The 22,995-nt window shown below is 38.2% G+C and overlaps 1 protein-coding gene across 11 annotated transcripts; it reads right to left on the bottom strand.

Moving 5' to 3' along the window:
* Positions 1-18,706: 18,706 nt before the first annotated feature.
* On the bottom strand, positions 18,707-22,602 carry LOC148917092 (large ribosomal subunit protein eL20-like). 11 transcript variants are annotated; one of them, XR_016127457.1, is made up of 9 exons: positions 22,527-22,602; positions 22,367-22,430; positions 22,208-22,281; positions 22,044-22,092; positions 21,369-21,428; positions 21,039-21,203; positions 20,214-20,342; positions 19,013-19,193; positions 18,707-18,869 (listed from the first exon to the last, which is right to left on the bottom strand). XR_016127457.1 is itself a non-coding variant. In XM_089053568.1 (8 exons), exons 1-4 carry the CDS (start codon positions 22,571-22,573, stop codon positions 22,053-22,055), a joined length of 225 nt encoding a protein of 74 aa, XP_088909694.1. In that variant the 5' UTR covers positions 22,574-22,596; the 3' UTR covers positions 18,945-19,193; positions 20,214-20,342; positions 21,039-21,231; positions 21,369-21,428; positions 22,044-22,052. The 11 variants fall into 11 exon arrangements, 4 of the variants coding, with proteins under 4 accessions (XP_088909694.1, XP_088909693.1, XP_088909695.1 ...); XR_016127458.1 differs by having other exon boundaries at positions 18,708-18,869; positions 19,052-19,193; XR_016127459.1 differs by lacking the exon at positions 18,707-18,869 and adding an exon at positions 19,391-19,735 and having other exon boundaries at positions 18,945-19,193.
* Between the last annotated feature and the right edge of the window lie 393 nt (positions 22,603-22,995).

Raw genomic sequence — 22,995 nt, 5'->3', positions numbered from 1 at the left:
TCACCCATCCCGAGATTGCTCTAGCCTCCAACTTGCTTAACTTGGAGTTCCTCGACCAAGCCAGCTGAGCTCCCAAAAGGCCTCGTACTAGATGGATGCGGGTGTGCACATATAAGGCACATCACTCCTCTCCGTTGGTCGATGTGGGATCTACAATCCACCCTCAAGGGCCCGACGTCCTCGCGACACTCGCACTACACGGCAGTGGCTCGATACCAAATTGTCACATCCGGATCGCCCACAGACGATATTGTCGCTTTGGGCCCCCTCTCGCCTCACGGTTTTGTTTACGGGAGCTCACGAGCAACTTCCCAGTGGGTCACCCATCCCGGGATTGCTCTAGCCTCCAACTCGCTTAACTTCGAATTCCTCGACTCAAGCCGGTGAGCTCCCAAAAGGCCTCGTGCTAGATGGATGCGGTGTGCACATATAAGGCACATCACCCCTCTCCGTTGGTCGATGTGGAATCTTACAATTGTCACATCCGACGGCCCGCCAGAGTACGATATTGTCCGCTTTGGCCCCTCTCGCCTCACGTTTTGTTTCGGGCTCACGAGCAACTTCCGATGGGTCACCCATATTGGGATTGCTCTAGCCTCCAACTCGCTTAACCGAGTTTCGACCGGCCGCTGAGCTTCCAAGGTCTCGTGCTAGATGGATGCGGGTGTGCACATATAAGGCACATCACCCCTCTCCGTGGTCGATGTGGATCTTACAATCCACCCCTTAAGGGCCCGACGCCTCGCTCGCACTACACGACGAGTGGCTTTGATACAAATTGTCACATCCGACCGCTCTCAGTAACACGATATTTCCGCTTTGGGCCCCATCCCGCATCACGGTTTTGTTTTGGATCTCACGAGCAACTTCAAAGTGTGGGTCACCCATCCGGATTGCTTTAGCCTCTAACTTGCTTAACTTTGGAGTTCCCTCGACTCCGCTGAGCTCCCAAAAGGCGTCATGCTAGATGGATGCGGGTGTGCACATATAAGGCACATCACCCCCTCTCCATTGGTCGATGTGGGATCTTACTACTATTTTTCTTCAAAGAAATATTTGATACGTACAGAGAGAATCAATCAATAAATGTGCGTAAATTTGAAATGAACACTATCATGTGGGGCTGATGTCAAACAATTCTCAACACTTAGATCACCAGGCAGATGTATGAGATATTGTTTAAGTTTAAATTCACACTGGATCAAAGCATAAATAATGAGAGACTAGTTGCTGACAGTGTTGCTTCCTTTATTTGAAGTGGTGATTTAGCTTTCGCTTTTAATTTCAATATAATTTTAAGCCCCTGATATTTTTTTGTTTTGAATGAGACAGGAAGACAAATCTGAAAATTTTGTGGTTCAGATTGTGAGAACTAGGAATCTATATTGAAAGCAATGTAACAGATACAGGAAATCCAAGTTACTAAGGCAAAGTCTTGCAGCTTGTACTTTTTCCAAGTTAACTTGTAAGTTGGAACTCATATAGTAATTATTGACCATTGCAGAGCTATCTTTCTATCAGTATATGTATGGTATTCTCCAACAAGGGACAAATATAGTCACTACTACAAAAAGTGAAAAAGACGACGGTAGAAGAAAAAACCGTCGTTGTATTTAAAAAGACGACGGTAACAAAAAACCGTCGTGGATAAGTGACTTAAACAACAAAAAAACGCGAGTCTGTTGAATATTTTTTATAACGACGCACACAAATAAAAAGCGTTGTTTTATTAAAAGGTTTTCTTGAGTTAAATCGACCAAAAACAACGATGGGTATGACAAGCGTCGTCCTTTTAAAAATCAAATGTCCTTTTTTTGGTAAAGACATGGTTGTTTTGAAAGAACCATCGTTTATTATATGTAAAGATGACGCTTTTTATACAAACCGTCGTCTATTATTAGTAAAGATGACGCTTTTTATAAAAACCGTCTTCTATTATATGTAAAGATGACGCTTTTATAAAACCGTCGTCTATTATATGTAAAGATAACGTTTTTTTATAAAAATCGTTGTCTATTATATGTAAAGATGACGCTTTTATGAAAAATCGTTGTCCATTATATATAATAGGCGCTTTTATAAAAACTGCGTCTATTATATGTAAAGATGACACTTTTATAAAAAAAATGTCTATTATATAAAATAGATGACGCTTTTATAAAAACCATCGTCATTATATGTAAAGATGACGCTTTTTATAAAAAAACCGCGCTATTATATGTAAAGATGATTTTTATAAAATCGTCGCTATTATGAAGTAAAAATGACGGTATTTTTTAAAATGGTCGTCTATTATATATAAAGATGACGCTTTTTATAAAAAATGGTCGTCTGTTATATGTAAAAATGACGCTTTTTATATTTTAAAAAATGGTCGTCTATTATATGTAAAGATGATGGTTTGTTAAAATAACCGTTAAATCATGATTTTTCATTTATAACCGTCGAAATTTTTTGTTATGTTACTTGATTTCTGAATGTTTATTTTTTCCGATTTTTTGTGTATATGATCTCGAAGTCTAAACAAACAAATTTGATGGTTGGATCGTTGAAACTAGTTTCTTAGAATGTGTATGCCATCAAAACAATATATTTACTAACAATTAAGAGTTTATTTATACTTTCGTTAAATATGACATAAGATTTTGTGGTATCCACTAGTGTAAATATTTTAAATTGAAGATCAAATTCAGTCATTGTATTCATATAGGGTCAAGGAGTGTAGCAGTAAAAAATCATCAAAATTGGAGTTAAAATAACCGTTAAATCATGATTTTTCATTTATAACCGTCGAAATTTTTTGTCCCGCATTGATATTTGAATGTTTATTTTTTCCGATTTTTGGCGCATATGACCTCGAAATATAAACAAACAAGTTTGATGGTTGGATCATTGAAACTAGTTTATTAGAATGCGTATGCCATCAAAACAATATATTCACAAACAATTAAGAGTTTATTTATACTTTCGTTAAATATAATATAAGATTTTGTTGTATTCACTACTGTAAATATTTTAAATTGAAGATCAAATTTAATCATTATATTCATATAGGGTCAAGGAGTGTAGCGGTAAAAAATCATCAAAATCGGAGTTAAAATAACCGTTAAATCATGATTTTTCATTTATAACACAAATTTTTTGTCCCGTTACTTGATCTCTAAATGTTTATTTTTTCCGATTTTTGGCGTATATGATCTCGAAGTATAAACAAACAACTTTGACGGTTGGATCGTTGAAACTAGTTTATTAAAATGCGTATGCCATCAAAAAAATATATTCACTAACAATCAAGAGTTTATTTATATTTTTGTTAAATATAACATAAGATTTTGTGGTATCCACTAGTGTATAATATTTTAAATTGAAGATCAAATTCAGTCATTGTATTCATATCGGGTCAAGGAGTGCAGCGGTAAAAAATCATCAAAATCGGAGTTAAAATAACCGTTAAATCATGATTTTTCATTTGTAACCGTCGAAATTGTTTGTCTTGTTACTTGATCTCTAAATGTTTATTTTTTCCGATTTTTGGCGTATATGATCTCGAAGTATAAACAAACAAGTTTGATGGTTGGATCATTGAAACTAGTTTCTTAGAATGCGTATGCCATTAAAACAATATATTCACTAGCAATTAAGAGTTTATTTATACTTTCGTTAAATATAACATAAGATTTTGTGGTATCCACTGGTGTAAATATTTTAAATTGAAGATCAAATTCAATCATTGTATTCATATAGGGTCAAGGAGTGTAGCGGTAAAAAATCATCAAAATCGGAGTTCAAATAATCATTAAATCATGATTTTTCATTTATAACCGTCGAAATTTTTTGTCCCGTTACTTGATCTCTGAATGTTTATTTTTTCCAATTTTTGGTGTATATGATCTCGAAATATAAACAAACAAGTTTGACGGTTGGATCGTTGAAACTAGTTTCTTAAAATGCATATGCCATCAAAACAATATATTCACTAACAATTAAGAGTTTATTTATACTTTCGTTAAATATAACATAAGATTTTGTGGTATCCACTAGTGTCGTCTATTATGTGTAAAGATGATGGTTTGTTTAAAAAAGGGTCGTCTATTATGAAATAAAGATGACGCTTTTTATAAAAAAACCGTCGTCTATTATGTAAAGATGACACTTTTTATAAAAACCGTCTGCTATTATATGTAAAGATGACGATTTTTATACAAACCGTCGTCTATTATATGTAAGATGACGCTTTTTTATAAAACAACCATCGTCTATTATATGTAAAGATGACGTTGTTTATAAAAAATCGTAGTCTATTATATGAAAAGATGACGCTTTTTATAAAAACCGTCGTTTATTATGTGTAAAGATGACAATTTTTTTTAAAAAAAAAGCGTCGTCTTTAAAACACGCTAAAAAATGGGCGCTTAAGTGAATTCATGCTCGACAAATTTTCAAATTTTCACCCGTCTTTGAAAACCTTATCTCTCATTAACAAGCATCGTCTTTTAAAACACACTAAAAAAAGGCTACTTAAGGGAATTCGTGCTTCACAAATTTTCAGATTTTCCCTCGTCTCAAAACCTTATCTCTCCCTCCTTGAAACCCTCCTGCACTCTCTAAGACACCCTCATGAACCTCTCTACAAAATAATCAAAAAATTGATATCAATGAAGGAGTTGAGAGATTGAGGTCTTCGCAGATTCATAAGATGTAGAGGGATGTTCTGTATTTGAGAATCAAAGCTGGTTGAAAGGTTTGATTTGAAAGTCACCTAATCTCTTAATACTCTTCTATATCTTGCTAGTGAATTCTAGATTAGTCTCTTTGCGTTTCTGATATGTCTTTGTCTCCCTAATTTCAGATTTTCTCTCTCTTGATTTGTGTGGTTTGTTTACATATATATATTTTTTTTTCTAGTTTCTTTTTAGATTTTCTGATTTGGTTATCAAGAGATGAGGAGGAAGCTTGTAGATTTATAACTTTTTCTTTTGCAGGTTTTCTATGTGAGTCGTATGTTTTTTTGTTGTTGAAAATTTGCAGGTTCTCGATGGTCTTTTTTATGCTCATTTTACAAGTTTTCTATGGAAATATGGACCAATGGTAAATCTTAGCTTCTTTTTTTTTTCTTTCTCTCTTTGTCATTTTGATTTATTTACAGGGATGATGGAGGAGACTTCAGTTGTGCATCATTTGTTTGTTTGGATGAGGAATGCTTGGATTAGGAGTACGTAGGTCTTGTTAGAAATTATGTTTGTTGTAGAATAAAGATTGGTTAACTATATAATAACTATTGAATCTTCAAGTTTTATGAAAGAAACTATTTTTGAGTGTATATATTCATTAATAAAGCATTATGGTTGGTTTTCTAGTTAAAATCGTTGTATAGCATCGTAGGAAATAAAAAAGAACTAAAATGTAGCAGTTTGGAAACTTATTAGACGACGGTTTTTATAATAAATCATGGTCTTTACAGATAATTAACGACGATTTTTATAAAAAAGGGTTGTCTATTATATGTAAAGATGACGTTTTTTATATAAAAAAACCGTCGTCTATTATATGTAAAGATAACGATTTTTATACAAACCGTCGTCTATTATATGTAAAGATGACGCTTTTATAAAACCGTCGTCTATTATATGTAAAGATGACGCTTTTATAAAAACATCGTCTATTATATATAATAGATGACGCTTTTTATAAAGACCGTCGTCCTCATTATATGTAAAGATGACGCTTTTTATAAAAACCGTCGTCTATTATATGTAAAGATGACGCTTTTTATACAAAAATCGTCGTCTATTATGAAGTAAAGATGACGCTTTTTATAAAAACCGTTGTCTATTATATGTAAAGATGACGCTTTTTATAAAAAACCGTCGTCTATTATATATAAAGATGATGGTTTTTATAAAACAACCGTCGTCTTTATAAACAATCCACGACGGTTTTCATAAAATATCGTCCTCTTTACATACAATACACGACGGTTTTATTAAAAATAGTAGTCTTTTCTCCTATAATTAATGATCTTTATCTCTAAACAACGACAATTTTCTTTAAAAACCGTCTTCATTACAGATAAACAAGGACGGTGAAAAGTTATCGTAGTTTGACACCCAAATAGATATCGGTCGATTTCACGACGGTTTGAAAACCGAATACAAGACGGTGAATTCCCGTCGTCTTTTGCCTTTTTTGTAGTAGTGAGTTGACCCATTCCCAGTCAATGACATATACTTTTTTTGTTGTTTTTTGAGTCAAGCCATTCCTTAACACTTGAATAACATCTTTTGCACAAATTTTCCAGCACTAGTGGAGCCAGTAGAATTGGACCAATTCAAAGCTGTCAAATTACATAATAGTATACAAGGAAAATACTTCCCTCCTTACCATATAAGTAGAAGCTCCTATATTCTTGCTAATAGCAGTGTGATATGTGTGCATAAATTTATCTTTTTGTATAATTTTGATTAATTACTTTTGCATATGTGTCAAACTATAATTCGTAAAAAGGAAAAGTATCTCCTTATAGTGAAAGAGGCAAGCAGTATCCAGTATACTATATACAAAGTTTAGGGGAATGAATCCTTAACTCAAACAAATCTATAAGAGAACGACCAATTCAAGTACGAACCAAAACATTAACATCTGCAGCAAGAAATTAGGTGATATGCAATCACATAGCCAAATATCACATTAATAATAATAATGCATGAATGCTCTTCATCTACCCCTGTTAATTCATATAATTGGACAAGCAGACCTGCACGTCCCATACCATGCTTATACCAATTGGTCCCGAATGCCCATTTATATGAACTAACACCCATTTCAACCATCCCATAATTCCCCTTTTATTAGTCATCTTGTCTAACTCCCTTTCGTCAGTCCCGAATCACCCAATAAAACCATGTGCACTGTGGGATCTCTGAGACCTGGTACCTGCCAAGAGTTAGACTCAACTACACAAAAGACTATATTCATTACCCTATTTTCCATTATTATCTTCTCCACCTAACAACTCCAACCAATTACCATGGCATGATAGAATTATGCCAACATCATTCAAATAGTTCACAATACGTAAATATAGTATATCAAGAACATTATACAATATCAAGAACACCAATTATAATAGCACACATAAATTTGTTGAGGTTTTCATGTTTGTAAAAACCCAGACTCTGCTTGTTTTAGCTCTTGCTGAACCAAATTAGTAACCAGAGAAATCTCTTTTTGAATGACTTTTTCTCTAACTCTGAAACTTGAAAGTTTTGATTTGTAACTGGCTTCTTTCTTGTGGCTCAATGAGCTTTGGGATTGCTTCGGTTTGTTTAAAGTTTCTCAGAGATCAAGTGTCATTTTGAGTTTTTGTCTTTGGTTGATTTTGACAGACCCGCCTTGAATTTCTCAAACCGGGGCGGACCGCCTTGGTGCCGACATCTCCCGATGCGGGCCCACTTACTAAAACCCGGGACATACTACCAAAATTTTGGCAGAGTCTCCCCTGTAAAATGCTCAAACCCAACAACATTCAACCTACATAATTTACACAATATATATCCCAACTGCCAGATGCTTTCAACATACAACAATCCAAGGTAAAGTGGCCTCCGGCCTCAAGTAACAACCTAACATGGGCGATAACAGAGCATCTAACAGAATTTGTTTACAACAAACAGTTGAGTATAAGGAATTTACACAAGTCCTATCTACGGATGGAATGTTTTGAGCTCGCACTCTGCTTGAACGCTTCCAAGAGCAACTACTGCCTGGGAGGCGCAAAACAGAAATATGTGAGTGGACAAAAATAACGTTTGCATTTAAAACAACATAATAACCCCACCGTGTTAAAATAATGCTCTAGCATGCAGTTTCACAATTCATAAACCAAATACTCAAAACACATAATCCCATAGTCCGATAAATCTCTAAATCTCAAACCACAACTCCATTCCCAAAGATATGCGACTCTCGCCAACCCATACATACGTATATATATATATATATATATAAATATAACTATAATATAACATATACTTCTCTCCATACTAATGTACCGGGGAAACAATCCAACTGGGGGATTGTTTGCCTGGTACGCAGGATTTCCAAGCACTAACCCGCGTCCAGGGATGAGTAGTCCAACCGAGGGACGGAACTCTATAGCTCACATATGGCACTGCCAACGACACATGTAGCTCACATATCTCATAACAAGTCCTATGCGCGCAGACGGTATCATCACCCCACCGGCACTGCCAACGACGTGTGTGATAATACTAAGCAATATACATACTCTTCCCATACTCCGGCACTGCCAACGACACGTATGGGAAGTTCTCACACACCGCATGCCAACGACATGTGTGAGACCCACAATCTCATGGCCTTCCCACCCCACGCACTGCCAACGACGTGTGTGGGAAGCCTAGTAACTAGGGAATGGTACTCACCTAACATACTCATATATCTCACAACCATCCCTCAAACTCATATCTTTCCACAATCTCACCACAACAACTCCTCATACTCTATACATAGGCAATATAGATAGACATCCCAAAATCCATATAAACATATTCATCATACTCAAATATATCCATACCCAAAATATATTGCCAATACGTATAAGAATATCCAAATCCATCAACCAAATACTTATTAAATCACATTTACCATTTAAAAACATATGCACAATTCTTTTATCAATAAAACCATGCGAATGCTTGAAAACAAAGTCCACTCACAGATAATCCTAAGCTGCCTCGCCCCGAGAGGGTCCTGCTGCTGCGTATGATCGACCGAAGTACCTATTTCGAGATACGAACTCTTGATTAATATAACGCACTTCAAAACAGAAATTCACAAAAGGAAATACTTAAATCCCCAAGTTCCCGGTGCGTGTACGTCCAATAGGATATCCTAAGGTCCGCTTATAGGTTTGGGAATCGCTTCCAATCGTACGGTTATCGCTAGTCCTCAAACTTCGAAAGCAGCGCGTGGGTGTGTAGGGAAATTTTCGGCGATGGAAAATCTCCACACCAACGCTCACCCTTCCTACCCTAGCTTCTTCTCAAGGTCAGGATCACTTTATTCAACTACCATAAGGTCCAATTTGCACGGGAACTAGCCGGAATTTCAAATTGAAAATCGGCCAAAACCTAATTCAAAAATTAACTTCCAAAACATCCAAATCGTTCCAATCCTAAGCAACAGTTAGCTAGAACACGTAAAAAGAGGAAGAAAGCCCATCAATTTTACCTGAAACGGACGGTGGAGGCAGAGGCGCAACGATCGGAAACTTCCGGTTCGAACCAATCAAACGACGGCGGGATTCGAGGTTTCCGGTGGGGAAATTGGGTGGGTCTTGATCGACTTCACGACGAGTTGAACGGACCGGTCTCGAGGGTCGAGGTGGCCGTGACGTGATACTGTGAGGGTTTTTCCGGTTCGGTGAACAAAGTGAAATATAGGGGGTTCGCCAGAGAGAGATTCGGAGAGAGAGAGAGAGAGTGTGTGTGTGTGTGAGGTAAAAGTGGAAAATATGATTTTTACCAAATTTTTTGAAATAATTACGGTTCCGCCATCGAACTTAATTTGATCGCCAAAACTTCGTTACAACTCCGATTCAAGCCTACCGCATGTCTAAGGATTCGTCTCAGTACCACCTACGCAACCAAACCACTCGTGGTCCCAAAATCCTTCATGATAAGAAAATGACCAAAATTACCCTATAATTCTCTTAATTTAATTAAAATAGGAATAAATTTGGAGTTGGGGTGTTACAGAGTTTTTGGTTGTTTGATTGATTGTTGAGTGTCCTTTGCTCTGTTCACCCTCTCCTATATTTATAAGAAATGTTTTGGAGTGGGGCTTCTAATTCATTTAATAATAGGTGGCAAAAATTCTCAAAAGATCTTTCATTTTTAAATGCAAAGGGAAAGGGGGTTTTATAATTCTAGCAGATAAGCTTTCAATAGTCAATTCCTAAGGCAATCACTTCCCTGTTTTTCTTGAAAGAAAACCTAGCCTTCTTCAATTTCAACTGCTTTTGTCAGAGCTCAAACTGTGATGGTTAGTTTGATTTTCCAGTTTGTACAACTCCCTGTCCCGTGCTTATCTCCTTTAGAAAACATAGCCTGCACCTTTACCATTTCTTGTTGGAGGACCTCCAATCGAGCATCAAGTGTGTTCTCACGAACGGTGTGTCCGCTTATGGCGATTTGGTGGAAGAGCGGGCTCACCACTTGTTAAGCTGATGGTGTGCATTTATCCTAGCGAGGAGGATGGTGGATTCATCTTTGCTCAAGAGAGAGATGGGCCGATCGATGATCGAAGCTTCCCACAGGCGGCGCCAATCTGCTTTGCGCTTAAAACTAAACAGATAGTGATGGGGCTAACTTACGCTATGTGGATGATTGTGGACCGGAGGGGCCTTCTTCCCGTGGCGCCTGCCGCTAAAGTGAATGCCGGATCCGAGCTAAAGAGAGAAGCGGTAGGTGAGGTCTTGGGCATCGGTGTGGTACCGGCTGTAGACCCTTCGATGCCAAAGTTAGGGACTAATAGCTAAATACTGAATGTGGAAGCACAGCTTGTTGAAAGTCTTACCCTTTTGGCCGGGGCCAAGGGGCTTTATTTATAGAGGGCATTTGGGGTTCTAGTAGTACTTAGTTTCGATATGGGACTCGTGAGAGTGGCTTCGGCGGTCAACACACATCCTGACAAGCTTTGGCGGGGTCTCCGAGGTTGTCTTGTACAATCGGCCAGCGTCTTGACTGCGCCCTCAAGGTCGCTCGGCATGTGAGACCAAGAACACGTATGAATCGGCAGGGGCCTCACAGGGTTGGTCTTAACCTCGTTCTCCTTCCACGTATTGCGATACGAGTGGAGGGTCAAATATGGTACAAACAAAGAAGAAGGCTTGTTAAGCAAGCTCAATATTAATTACAAGTAGTTGAATTGCAGCAGCTAATCTAATCAAAGTCAAGCCATCCCCATTAATGCAGCCAACCTATAGCCACCCCACAGCAAACCTAGAGACCCTACAGCCACCTTAAAGCAGCCAACCTCATTAATGTCAATACCTACCAAATAGTAGCTTATTAGCTAACACCCACTGTTGGTCTAGCTAACAGCAGCAACCTCCCAAAGTCTCTCCAAGTCAAGGTAATATTTCCTGCTTTCACACTTCCAACATTTATTGCTTTCACACACAAGCTAACACTCCCTCTCAAGTTGGTGCATAGATGTCATCAATGACCAACTTTCCAAGAGAGAGACTGTCGTTATTAATATTTCCACATTGAGCTTCTTCTTAATAGAATGTCAATTCACTTCAACATGCCCCCTCATATGGGACCACTACATAGTGGGTCACACATGGAGCTAAGGCCACATTGAAGTTAATCATTTCGGTCTGTCGGTGGCAACACTAAATCCAAGTGCGGCCGGTCAATGCAGATCACAAACCATGCAAACACGGCAAAGGCAAAGCAAAGACACGAAACCCCAGTGAACACAAAGAAGGATACAGAAAACCCTGTGACTACGATAAAGGACACAGAAACCTTGTGAACATGGCAAAAGACACAGAAACCCTGTGAACACGGCAAAGGTACGGTAAGGCAAAACATGGTAAGACAAAAGTAAGACAAAAACAAACCCTAAAAAATAGGATAAGGCAAGGTAAGGCAAAGCATGGTAAGACAAAGGTAAGACAAAACCAAACCCTAAAAATAGGATAAGGCAAGGTAAGGAAAGTCAGGAGCAAAGACAAGGTCAATGGGCGTGACCACAACGGAAATACTCCAACAAAGGCATGAGCAATACTGCACCATAAGAGAGCAACAATATTGGTACTTTCCCAAAGAAGAGACATACAGCAGGAGCAACAACACTGCATCAAGCAAGAGCAACATAAGGCACCGCACTAGTGAGAGCAACACAAGGCACTGGAACTAGTGAGAGCAACACAAGGCACTGGCACCAGTGAGAGCAACACAAGGCACTGGCACTAGTGAGAGCAACACAAGGCGCTGGCACCACGAGAGCAATATAAGACACTGGCAACAACAACAACAACAGAGACAACTTCTCTTCACTCCTCTCCCCTTGAAGAGAATGGGTCGATGGAGCTATATGATCAGTGGTACTTGAGAAACAGGCACGGATAATCTGCCATGGCAGAGAGGTAGGTGAATTGCAGCGGAATAGATGAGAATTGCAGCGGTGTCACTCCCCCTCAAATCCGACGATGTATGAGAGTTAAGATTTGGAGAAAGTAACACCCAAATAAATAGAGAGTAGGAAGACACGAGTGTTTCTAGGCAGACACAAATGAAGAGAAGATAACAACAACAAAACAAATAAAAAATAAATTAAAAAAGAAAAGATGAGGTGACCCACGGGTGTTTTGGGCAGAGCATGACATAGAACCTTAATAAAGTTGTATCTATATTCCCCTCAAATCCGACACTAGTAGAGGGTTGAGATTTGGAAGAAGGGAAACTGAAATAATAGAAAAGAGACTTAAATAGAAACAAATGCAATAGAGGAAGGTGGAATGAAGGTGGGCAGCCGACAATGAGAGAAAAGGAATAAAAGATGGAAAGGAGTCTGCAACAACCCAAAAGAAAGAAGGATTAAAAATTAATGAAGGTGGATGACGTGTGTGCACACATAGAGAGAAAGGGATGAATATTGTATAGATAAGGTAGGCGATGTTGACAAATGTGAGGGGTGTTGAAAAGGAAGAGCCATATGGTGCAAAACAAGTCAATAAAATAAAGGAAAAAGGAAGCCAAGTAATTGGCGTGAAAGAGAATAGGTCAGTCGTGACCCACAGGCGTAAGGAGAAGCACTTGCACCTCCTCTCGCCGGAATGCGTAGTGCTCACAACTTCTCATGGCGCCACTAATTTAGCAAACGACAGGTTGCAAAGCGTTCTTAATGGAGGTTGAGGCACTGCCTCACGAAGAAGAAGAAGACATAATACCTTAATTTTATTTTTACGGTGAAACGGCGTCGTCTAATTTCATTATGTTTAATGAAACGCAGTGTTTCACTAAAGTTGGTTTCTAAGCCATTGGAAATACAAAATTGCCCCAATGGGCCCACCACCCAAGTCATATAAAATCATATCGTCACCTACACTAAATCCAAAAAGAAACAACAATAAACTATTGCTTAGCCCAGTTAAAATCAAAATGTTGCCTATTAAAAATTTACAAATCTCAATATAATATAAGATTTTATTTTGGTCGAAAAATATAATAGAAGATTATACAACAAACAAAAACCCTTTTAACCTGTAACACCCCGACTCCAAATTTATTGCCTATTTTAATTTATTTAAGTGAAATTCGGAATTTACCCTTGGGATAGGGGTAATTTGGTCATTTCTTATCATGAAGGAATTTGGGAATTCCGGCTGTACCGTTACGTAGAGCACGGTGAGATGAGTCCGTAGACATGTGGTGGGCCTGAATTGGAGTTGTAACTAGAGAGATTGTGAAAAGGGTTTGATAAAACTGACTTCTCTCTCTCTCTCGGTTTATCAGCACCACACCTGGCCACGTTTGGCTGCTCGCTCATCCGCCACCAATGTGGACGGGCCTGTACTAAAATGACCGGGCCTCCGTCCTCTTCCTACCCCACCAGTCTCCGCCACCGCCGTGATTTCGCGAAAACGAGGAGAAAAGCTCAATTTTGACAAACCGCGGCTTCATTCTCCGTCGTCCGCCACTGATTCCGGCAAATGAGGTATGGTTTCTCACCTATTTTTCGAGCTCTAGCTGCCTGTTGGTAGGAATTGATCAATTTGTAGTGTAGGCAACTCGATTTACGAATTGGTTTGGTCGGATTCGAGGGATTTCGGCCACTTCCGGTCTTTTGGGGTATGCCCAAGAACAAAAGTGACTCCAAATAGGGTGTTTTGCCTAGGGTAGGAGTCTTCAGCCGTGATTATGGGTTTTTCGGCGATGGGTTATCGCTTTGGACACCCACGCTGGGCGGTGTGGCAGCGGCGGGAAAAGGGCTTGGGTCCCGATGTGGTCTCCTGGTTTTCGCGATGAGCGTGGGTTCTTTCGGATTCTGATTCGGTTGACGTTTGAACCCCGAACAGATTACGCATATTGTGGGTTATCCGGGTTCAATAGGTTTGGACCATTGGATTAATTCCAATTTAATATATATTAATCTGGGCATTCCTAGAATCGTGTAGGATTCGACGGATTGTAAAACGAGTCCCGGATACTCGAAATGCCAACCCTAGGGTTAAGTTTATAGTAATCGTCATTCAATCGTGCGATCGTGAGCGATCCGACCGTCCGATCTGGACCAAACTTGCAGGACGTGCATCCTAGACCTTGTAGAACCTATAGGAACTTTCGGATCGGAATTTGGAGGTTGTGGGCCCCGCGGGCCCATTTGACCCTAGGTTGACCGTGAGACTTCCGAGATAGTCTTACCTTTCTTTGAGGGTTAGAATGACCTTAGTGACAGGTCTTGAGTGTTGTTGAGTTAAATGGATATTGTGGGTTTAGGATATAAATTGATGAATTTAAATGGGGGAGTTTATGGGATGCTATACTGGTTGAGGTCTATATAAGATTAGAAATTAGATATATATTTAATTGTGTGGAAGTATAAAGGTATAAAAAGAGTGTAGATTGTCAGTTTGAAGTGCTATACGCACCACCATATGTACCTCCCCCGGATTTTGATTACATTGTAAGTACCGTCCCTGTGATTGTGTTAAGGCCTTTAAACCCGACGGCTGGTGAGAATGTAGCCAGCCCAAAGCGAGCTAGATGGCTGGTTAGAATGTAGTCAGCCTAAAGCGGCGATAGAGGGTGGTGAGAATGTAGTCGAGCCCAAAGCAACAGCTAGAGGGTGAGAATGTAGTTAGCCCAAAGCGAATACGATCGGATGGTGGTTAGAATGTAGCGAGCCCAAAGCGGATAGTGAGATATGATGTTGAGGTCGCACGTGTCGTAGGAGTAGCGGCGTGTTGTGACGACCCATAAGCGGCCAAAAGGCCCCGTCGTATGAGGGGTGATATTGTTGTTAAGGTCGCACGATCGTAGGAGTAGCCGGCGTGTTGACAGACCCCATATGAGGCCGGGTGCGTCCGTCGTATGAGGGTGATATTGTTATTGTCTTGAGGTCACACGTGTCGTAGGAGTAGCCGGCGTATTGACTGACTCCCATACGAGGTCGGTGTGTCCCATCGTATGATGGGTGATATTGTGATTGTGTTGAGCTCGCACGTGTCGTAGGAGTAGCCAACAGTTGTTGCACATACGAGGCCAGGCCCCGCCATATGAGGGGTGATATTGTTATTGTGTTGAGGTCGCACGTGTCGTAGGAGTAGCCGAGTGTTGACAGACCCAATACGAGGCCGGTGCGTCCCGTCGTATGAGGGGTGATATTGTGATTGTGTTTGGTGAGTTGTGATGGATAAATCCTAGAATGTATGAATTTGTATGGCTTTAATGGTTTATTTGATATTAGGAGCCATGATTGATACGAAAGAACTGCGTGTGGCTTGATCCCTCAGTAAGGGTCGTATGTTGTTAAAATGTTAACTCGCAATTGTATGCGGGCCAATTAGTAATACAGCAAGAGAAGTAGTGGTCGTACCCACGAGGACTGAGAAGTTAAAATTAGTTATGTACTTAGATTACCAAATTCAAGAAAGTAGGAGGTTAAGTCTAAAATAGAATTTAAAGCAAGAGTGATTGTAATTGTTGAACAAATGAGGCAAAACGAAATTTCAAACAAAAGCAAATGAGCAAATGTAACAAAGAGTGTTTTTGTGGGCTGGAAAACAGATTGGGAGATTAGGGCATTCAATTCACCATAACAATTCAATTCTAGGTTATAAGGAGTCAAGTGACAAGTCTAATTCGGATTCAAAGATTGATTCTAGCTAAAGTATGATTAGGCCATAGTGTCTGGTCCTAACCTTGTGTTCCTAATTCCCTAACTTGATCATTTGTTGTCTAACCTAAATTAAGCATTAGGAACTCATTAAGCATAGAAGAACAATTTAAACAACCAAGCATGTATCTAATCCCTGTTATCGAATGTCCATACATACTTTTCTTATTCATAGTTCAATTCGAATCAAAGCATGGTGTCTACTCTTGATTCAAACCAAGATAGCTAATATACAAGTTCTAATGGTGATCAATCATCCAAACAAGCATATTAACTGATAAGCATAATGAATAAGAACATGAATCATGAATCAAACTTGAAACTCAAAACTTCAACTTATAAACCCAGAATATTCATGTTAGGTTACATCGAAGTCCTAGTTATGAATTTAGCTACTCATAATGGAAATGAAACTTAAACAGAAATGAGAAAACATAATGAATGTAATAAGAGTGGAAAAACCCATTTCTGAAGTTACTTGTGGTGTCAAGGCTTCTCAAGTGCTTCTCCACACCTAATGCTGCTCCAAGAGCTTCCTCGCATCTAGAGTATGGCAACTAAAGAGGTGATTTGGGATGAGTTTGGGTGAGTGGTGATGGCGAAAAGAGGAAATTCGTAGGGAAATGGAAGGAGGCTTGTTGGAGCTGTTTTGGTGATTTGGGACTGAATGGAGTGTTTGGGGAAGGATGGGAGTGTTAGAGGATGGTTGAAGTGAATTTTAGGCTGAATGGAGTGACTCCCCTTGAATGAGTGTGCATCACTGTATTTATAGAGTGCAAATTTGTGCTCCCCCTTTAGCTGGTGAAGCACACCCATTCCTAGTCGTTCCCATTTGTCTGAGTTGCCCATTAGGTTCCCATGCTGCTGATTTGATGTGTAGCCCATGCCTCTAGGAATGTCAGCTGCCCATACCTCTCGGAATGTCAGCTGCCCATGCCTTCTGAGTTTCCATGCTGTCTTGTCGGCACATGGCTCAACAGCTAGCGTTGCATTCTGAGCATAGTGTGCATTTTGATGGGCTCACGGATTGGGGTTGACTTAATCAATTGATATATTTGAGTAGTCCTTCTTAAAGTTCAGACTCTCATCTTTCCAAGCACATATTATATGGGCCAATCAAAGTTGGGAGAAAGACATTAAGGTCGAAATGAGTTGCCAACCCAGTCTGCTCGTTTTTGCACCATTTTGCATCTTTTCTTATCCAAAGGCACCATTGCTACCTAAGGCTCAATGAATTGAATGATAAACAGAAAAGGGATTAAAAGCACACGTTTGACTCAATAACATAACCAAATCATAAGTTAGAATGGTACAAAATGATATGCAATTGTGAACTGATCAACGTGGCACTGAAGTTACTAGGTGCAGCCGCAGGCTAAACTACCCTCGTATATTGAGAATTGTTCGGACCTCGTTGTTGGTCCGGGAACTTGATTGAATTGAGGCTTTTCGGTGGACTAAGTGAATGGATTAGATTTAGTTAGGTATTATGTTGAGTTTGGTTCGGACCTTGTCGTTGGTCTTGAAATTTGGGTGAAAGTGAGATGCAGTCGTGTTAGGAGGTTGGAGCCTCGTATGCTAATTGATTTGGAAAATTAAGTGATATAAATTACTTTTGGCTTGCATAAGTTCTTTTGATTATATTATTTGGCGTAAGGTATGTGTTGGTAATTTGTTTTGAAGTATTTGAAGGCCAGAGGCCAAGTAGCAGGAATTGCATGTTGTTATCTTGTGCATGCTGTCCGTTGGGATATTAAAATGTGAATTTTGTGCAGGTTGAAATTTGGGGAATGTTCAATTTACAGGGGAGACTTTGCCGAAATTTTGGCAGAAAGTCTCGTGCCCTTACTCTTTTAAGAGAAAGGGGTTACAATTTGCAGAGTGGGCCCAACATCGGGGTAGTGTCGGGATTTCCACAGATTCGTCTCGGGTTCCAGGAAATTCGGGGCGGATCCTGTCATAACCCATAACCAGTCAATCTAATAGATAGTTTGTATGAAATAAAGGTTTTTTCGGTTTTTTTGTTTTTTAGCTTTAGACTTTTAAATATTGCCCCTCCTTTGAAAAAGGTCTGGATCCGCCGCTGGAAGAAGTAGCGAATTTTTTTCATATATGTACTCTTTTTTTTAATGGAGAAATGAGTAGACAGAAAAACTTTACTCATCGAAAAAGATAGGCTCAAATATGGTGTGCATGACATGAGAACAAAGAGATGAGGAGAAAAAACACCCTGCACGTGGGTAACAGGGGGGAAAGAAATATACCCCAAAAAATGGTATGGAAATAGAGTGGAAGAAATAATTTAAGGAAATAAAGGGGAATAAAATAAGAAACAAGGTAATGACATTTATTTATTTAGTTATGTATTTTGGTTGATACTGGAAGGAAAAGGAGGAAAAAAGAATCTGCCTAAACGGCTAAGGTGGAATGAAAAAAAATGTTGATTAAAGAAGAAGATAAACAAGAGATTTTACAGCAACATGAAAAAACGCCAACGACTCTCAATTCGGTAGAATATCTTAAGGATTAGCCATTAGGCTCTGATACCATGCCAAAACATGAGAAGCTGGAATATGAGAATATGAGAATGAGAGAAGATAATTTTGTGGCATATTCACAAGAATCTATACATCAGCCAACCTATAGCAACCCCACAGCTAACCTACAGACCCTACAGCCACCCAAGAGCAGCCAACCTTACTAATGTTAATAACTACAAAATAGTAGCCTATTAGCTAACACCCACAGCTGGTCTAGCTAACAGCAGCAGCCTCCAAAGTCTCCACAAGTCAAGTTAATATTTCCTACTTTCACACTTCCAACATTTATTGTTTTCCACACACAAGCTAACAGACACTAACAAAGTGAAGGTTGATTCTCGCCGAGTTGATTGGCAATGCCACGCGTCTCATAAACGTAATCTATTATTAGATTGCCTGAAAAAGAGAGAGCATGTAAGCTAAGGGGCTTTGACCGAACCACTAAGCTCAGAGATTGATAAATTTCTGAAGTAGAAGAATTGGCTCTTGTTTTGTATTAATCAAATTTAGCATTCGTAAATACATTGAGCAAATTGCACCTCACTTAGAGATTAGTCTGTTTCTAGCCATGAAACAACCTTAGTTAGCATTACTAGTATGAGGATCACTTGTATCTTCATGAAACCAGTCCCTTTCCATTGCTAAAAGCATTCTTCCTTTTCTCAGCTGTTCAATTCGTGTTGACATGTCTTGAGCCAATTCCGAGCCTGTGGGGAAAACCTGAAAACAAAACATGAATCAGTTATGAAGGCTTATTTGATTAATTTAATCAACCGCTTGCATATGTGACTCAGAACGAAAATTACCCAAGAATTATAGACAATGTTTTAAATCGCTATTTTGTAATGTGTCGCTTATGTATATCTATTTACTTATTTATATTTGAATGCATATGCAACGTTAGAAAGGTTACTCACAAAGCCAAAACCATTGGTAATAGGCTTGGGTTTAATCATAGAGTAACTAGCAGAATACTTTGCTAGGAAGGACTTTATGTAAGGAATTTCGTCAATGACAGGCAGTAACACCACCATTCTTACTTCCTCTTGATAAAGCATCGTGAAATTCTTCAACCGAATTGTACGTTCTACGACCTTCAGATTTCACATAGTTATCTAAATTTCCTGGGGCCAATACACCATGGAAACCTATGTAATTTGCATCTGGGTTATATTGTATCTGTTTAACTGTCATCATTGATGCTAAAGTTATCCGGTTATAATGTATCACTACAAACTTTGGCAAATTGTTTAACATCTCCCCTGCAAAATGTACAACAGCATTTCAACATATGTCAATCTGTAAAAGATATTTAAAATCTAGCAAAAGAAAAAGAAAAGTATCATTGCTCATTTCTCTTACATTAATTATGAATGAGAAACTGATGAGATTTATTATTTATCATAACAAGATGCTCAACTTTAGAAATCTACTAGCAAAGGTACCCGCGCGATGCTGCGGGATTTAAAACCGTGTGAAATGTATACAAAATCGTGAAAAAATATATGAAAGATGGAAATATTTATATAGACATGGAGATCTAAATAGTGGCATCATGCTTTATTTGGCAAGTTTATGTTACAAAAAATAGACAAATAACACGTTTTATATGCAGCTTGTCATGTTAAAATATTGATCATATTTTAATAAACCAAGCAGCAATTAAAACATCAAAATAGTATCAAAATATCAGCAGTTTTAAGATGTTCATTGTTCAAAAGAGTTTGGACAGGTCTTTACATATATATGCTACTGGGTGGTGGAAGGGGATTTTCTGCCTTGATGTATGTTGGAAGGGGATCTTTCTCTTGATGGCTTTGCTATAGAGGTGGCTTCTGTTCTTTCTTGTCCTTTGCAGGGGTTTTAACTCTGTTGGTACAAATTTGGAAAATGGCAGGTGTTAGTGTAGATAAATGGAAAAATTTAAGCGAAGACCAACTACCATATCACAAAATTAAGTTACAAAATCCAACAGGACAAACAACAGTCTAGGTACATCAACCATTCTATTAATATGATGGACAAAAGTATAACTGCAGTCTATTTAATCAATTGATAACAAACTTAGAACAATTGTGACAATTTATTAAATAGGTATGAGAGAATTAAGCCAAAACACTCGAGCTTTAATAGCATCAAATCAATGGGTGTTTAATCTGTTGCTACAAATTTGGAAACTGGTAGAGGTGTTGGTGTAGACAAATGGGAAAATTTAGTGAAGACAATGGCTATTATTACAGAATTAAGGCCAAAAAATCGACTGCACAAACCACAATTTAAATTCGCCAAGCATTCTACAAATGTGGTAGACAAAAGTATAACCTGTCATTGCCACAATGAAACCAAAAGACCCAGACTTCAATAGAATCAAACCAAATACCCATAACAAAATCAAACCATGTGCAAGTTTGTTGTACAAAAGAATAGATGATCTATAGACACCTAAGGTCAAAACTGATACATGTATTGCCATTTATAGGCTATGTTGATCTAATAGAGAAGTAAGCTATAAAAGCAGAAATAACCTATAAACACCTATAGGTTATAGAACCCTAATTAACTTACTGATAGCATCAAGGGAAGCCAAGAGGACCTGTCCGGGAACTATGGCAAAGAATGCATTTCCTGCTTGGGATTTAACCAAAAGTCCTATCACTGATCAAATCGTAATTTCACCCCATCAAGCATAGATTTGCTAAGCTTTGATGCCATCTTTGACAACTACTCTCACTGAATTAGCAAAATAAAGTTGAAAGAACTGATAAGAAAAATAAATTTAATGTGTTATAACTTATAACCATAAAACCTTAAAAGAAATTCATATAGTCTTCAGGGGAACCTTTCAAATTGATTCAGTATGAAATCTAACATAAAAAATCATAAAATAAACCTAACCTCCAACATAAAATACCCATTACATATGAGATTTCCTTCCCTGTTTCTTCTTCATGTCACCTATATACGAAAGAAAAGATATCAAGAGAAATATTATTTTAAGCACAACTATGAAGGAAGAAACACATTCATTGTCCACATCTCAATTTATTATAAGGTATAAAAATAAACCATAACTAATCCTAAAATTAAGGATTTAAAATAACAAATTTACAATAAAGATTAAAAAAAAAAAAAAAAAAAAACTTAAAATGGAACCAAGTGAAAGCAGAGAAAACTACAAAAGGCTACAGTGGAGCATAAAGCATTTAAGTTTTCGAGAGGAATGTGCAGAGAAATAGGGTGTAGAAGAAGGTGTGGATATGCTGATAGGTTTTCATAATACTCCCAAAGAAAAAATTAGCCAAAATACAGGCGCAAAAAATAATCTTAATCAATTCCAAATAATAGAGGTAGTGTTCTTAAAAAGAGAGAAGAATTAAAATTCAGTATTAGAACTCAAATAATGGACGTAGTGTTCAAACTTTGAACATCTCTATAGAAAAAGAGGTTCGCAATTTCGCAGACATGTGAGAGCCCAAAATTCATTGAAACGAAACACTAAAGCCAAGAGGAGCCTTTATTCAGCAAAGTGGAGGCTTCAATTATGAAGGAAAAAAAGAAAAGAAAACATACGTCTCCAAATCAACTGGTCATTTCAAGGGGATGCCTCTGACGCAGCCTCCTTCACATTTGCCACCAAAGCCAAACATCAAATACAAAATACGATTCAAATGATTGAAACAAAATTAGAAAAAAGCGAAATAAATGTGATAAAAGAGTGGGTCAAAGGCGGAGACCTTTGGCAACAAATTGGATTAAGCCAGGAGGAGAGTTGAGGAGGAACCACTTCCCCACCACAAAACAACATTGACTACATTAGACACTGACAAATAATCAAAATGGGTATAAATTTATTAATAAGAAAAAATAGAGTATAAACGGCAGAGAGAACAAACCTCATTAATGGCAAGCACTTGGCCATTGCTCTTCTTGACCTTCTTCAGCTTCCTAAGGAAACACCTAATCCAAACAAATCAATCAACTATATTAAGTTTAACCAAATTCACCAATGAACATTTGGGATCACAAAAGCTGAGCTAGGGTTAAGGATTATACCAGAATTTGGACTTGGCGCGAACCTCATTGGTGGCCCAGAGCTTCATTTGGTAAATCTTAGGGTGCTCAATAGATGATAGGGAGCTTCCTCCTAACAACCTGGTCTGGTGGAAACACACAAAAAGGCGCCGTTAATTGCAGCTTTACCATTTGACACGCGCTAAGAGAAATATATCACACAAAAACAAATACCAAATTAAATGGAACCTAAGAAACTGTGAAGATAATTTCTAGATATTTGTTTACCAAATTTCATACAACAATCCTTCACTTAAACTGACTGTTTGCAACAATACTAAGAATTTGTTTGCATATTACATATGCAATGTTTGGCTAATCCATTTCACCAGTAGCCATATATTTAACTAAATAAACTACGTCTAAAACCAAATGGGTATTCTTCAAGAATAAAACTAACCTTCTTGAAGCATACCCATCTAAGTTATAATATGCAGTGGAAAAGAGAATA

This window comes from Prunus mume, linkage group LG5, assembly GCF_029339155.1.
Source record: "Prunus mume cultivar Tortuosa linkage group LG5, ASM2933915v1, whole genome shotgun sequence".
NCBI lineage: Eukaryota > Viridiplantae > Streptophyta > Magnoliopsida > Rosales > Rosaceae > Prunus > Prunus mume.
This window is presented reverse-complemented; position numbering and strand designations above follow the sequence as displayed.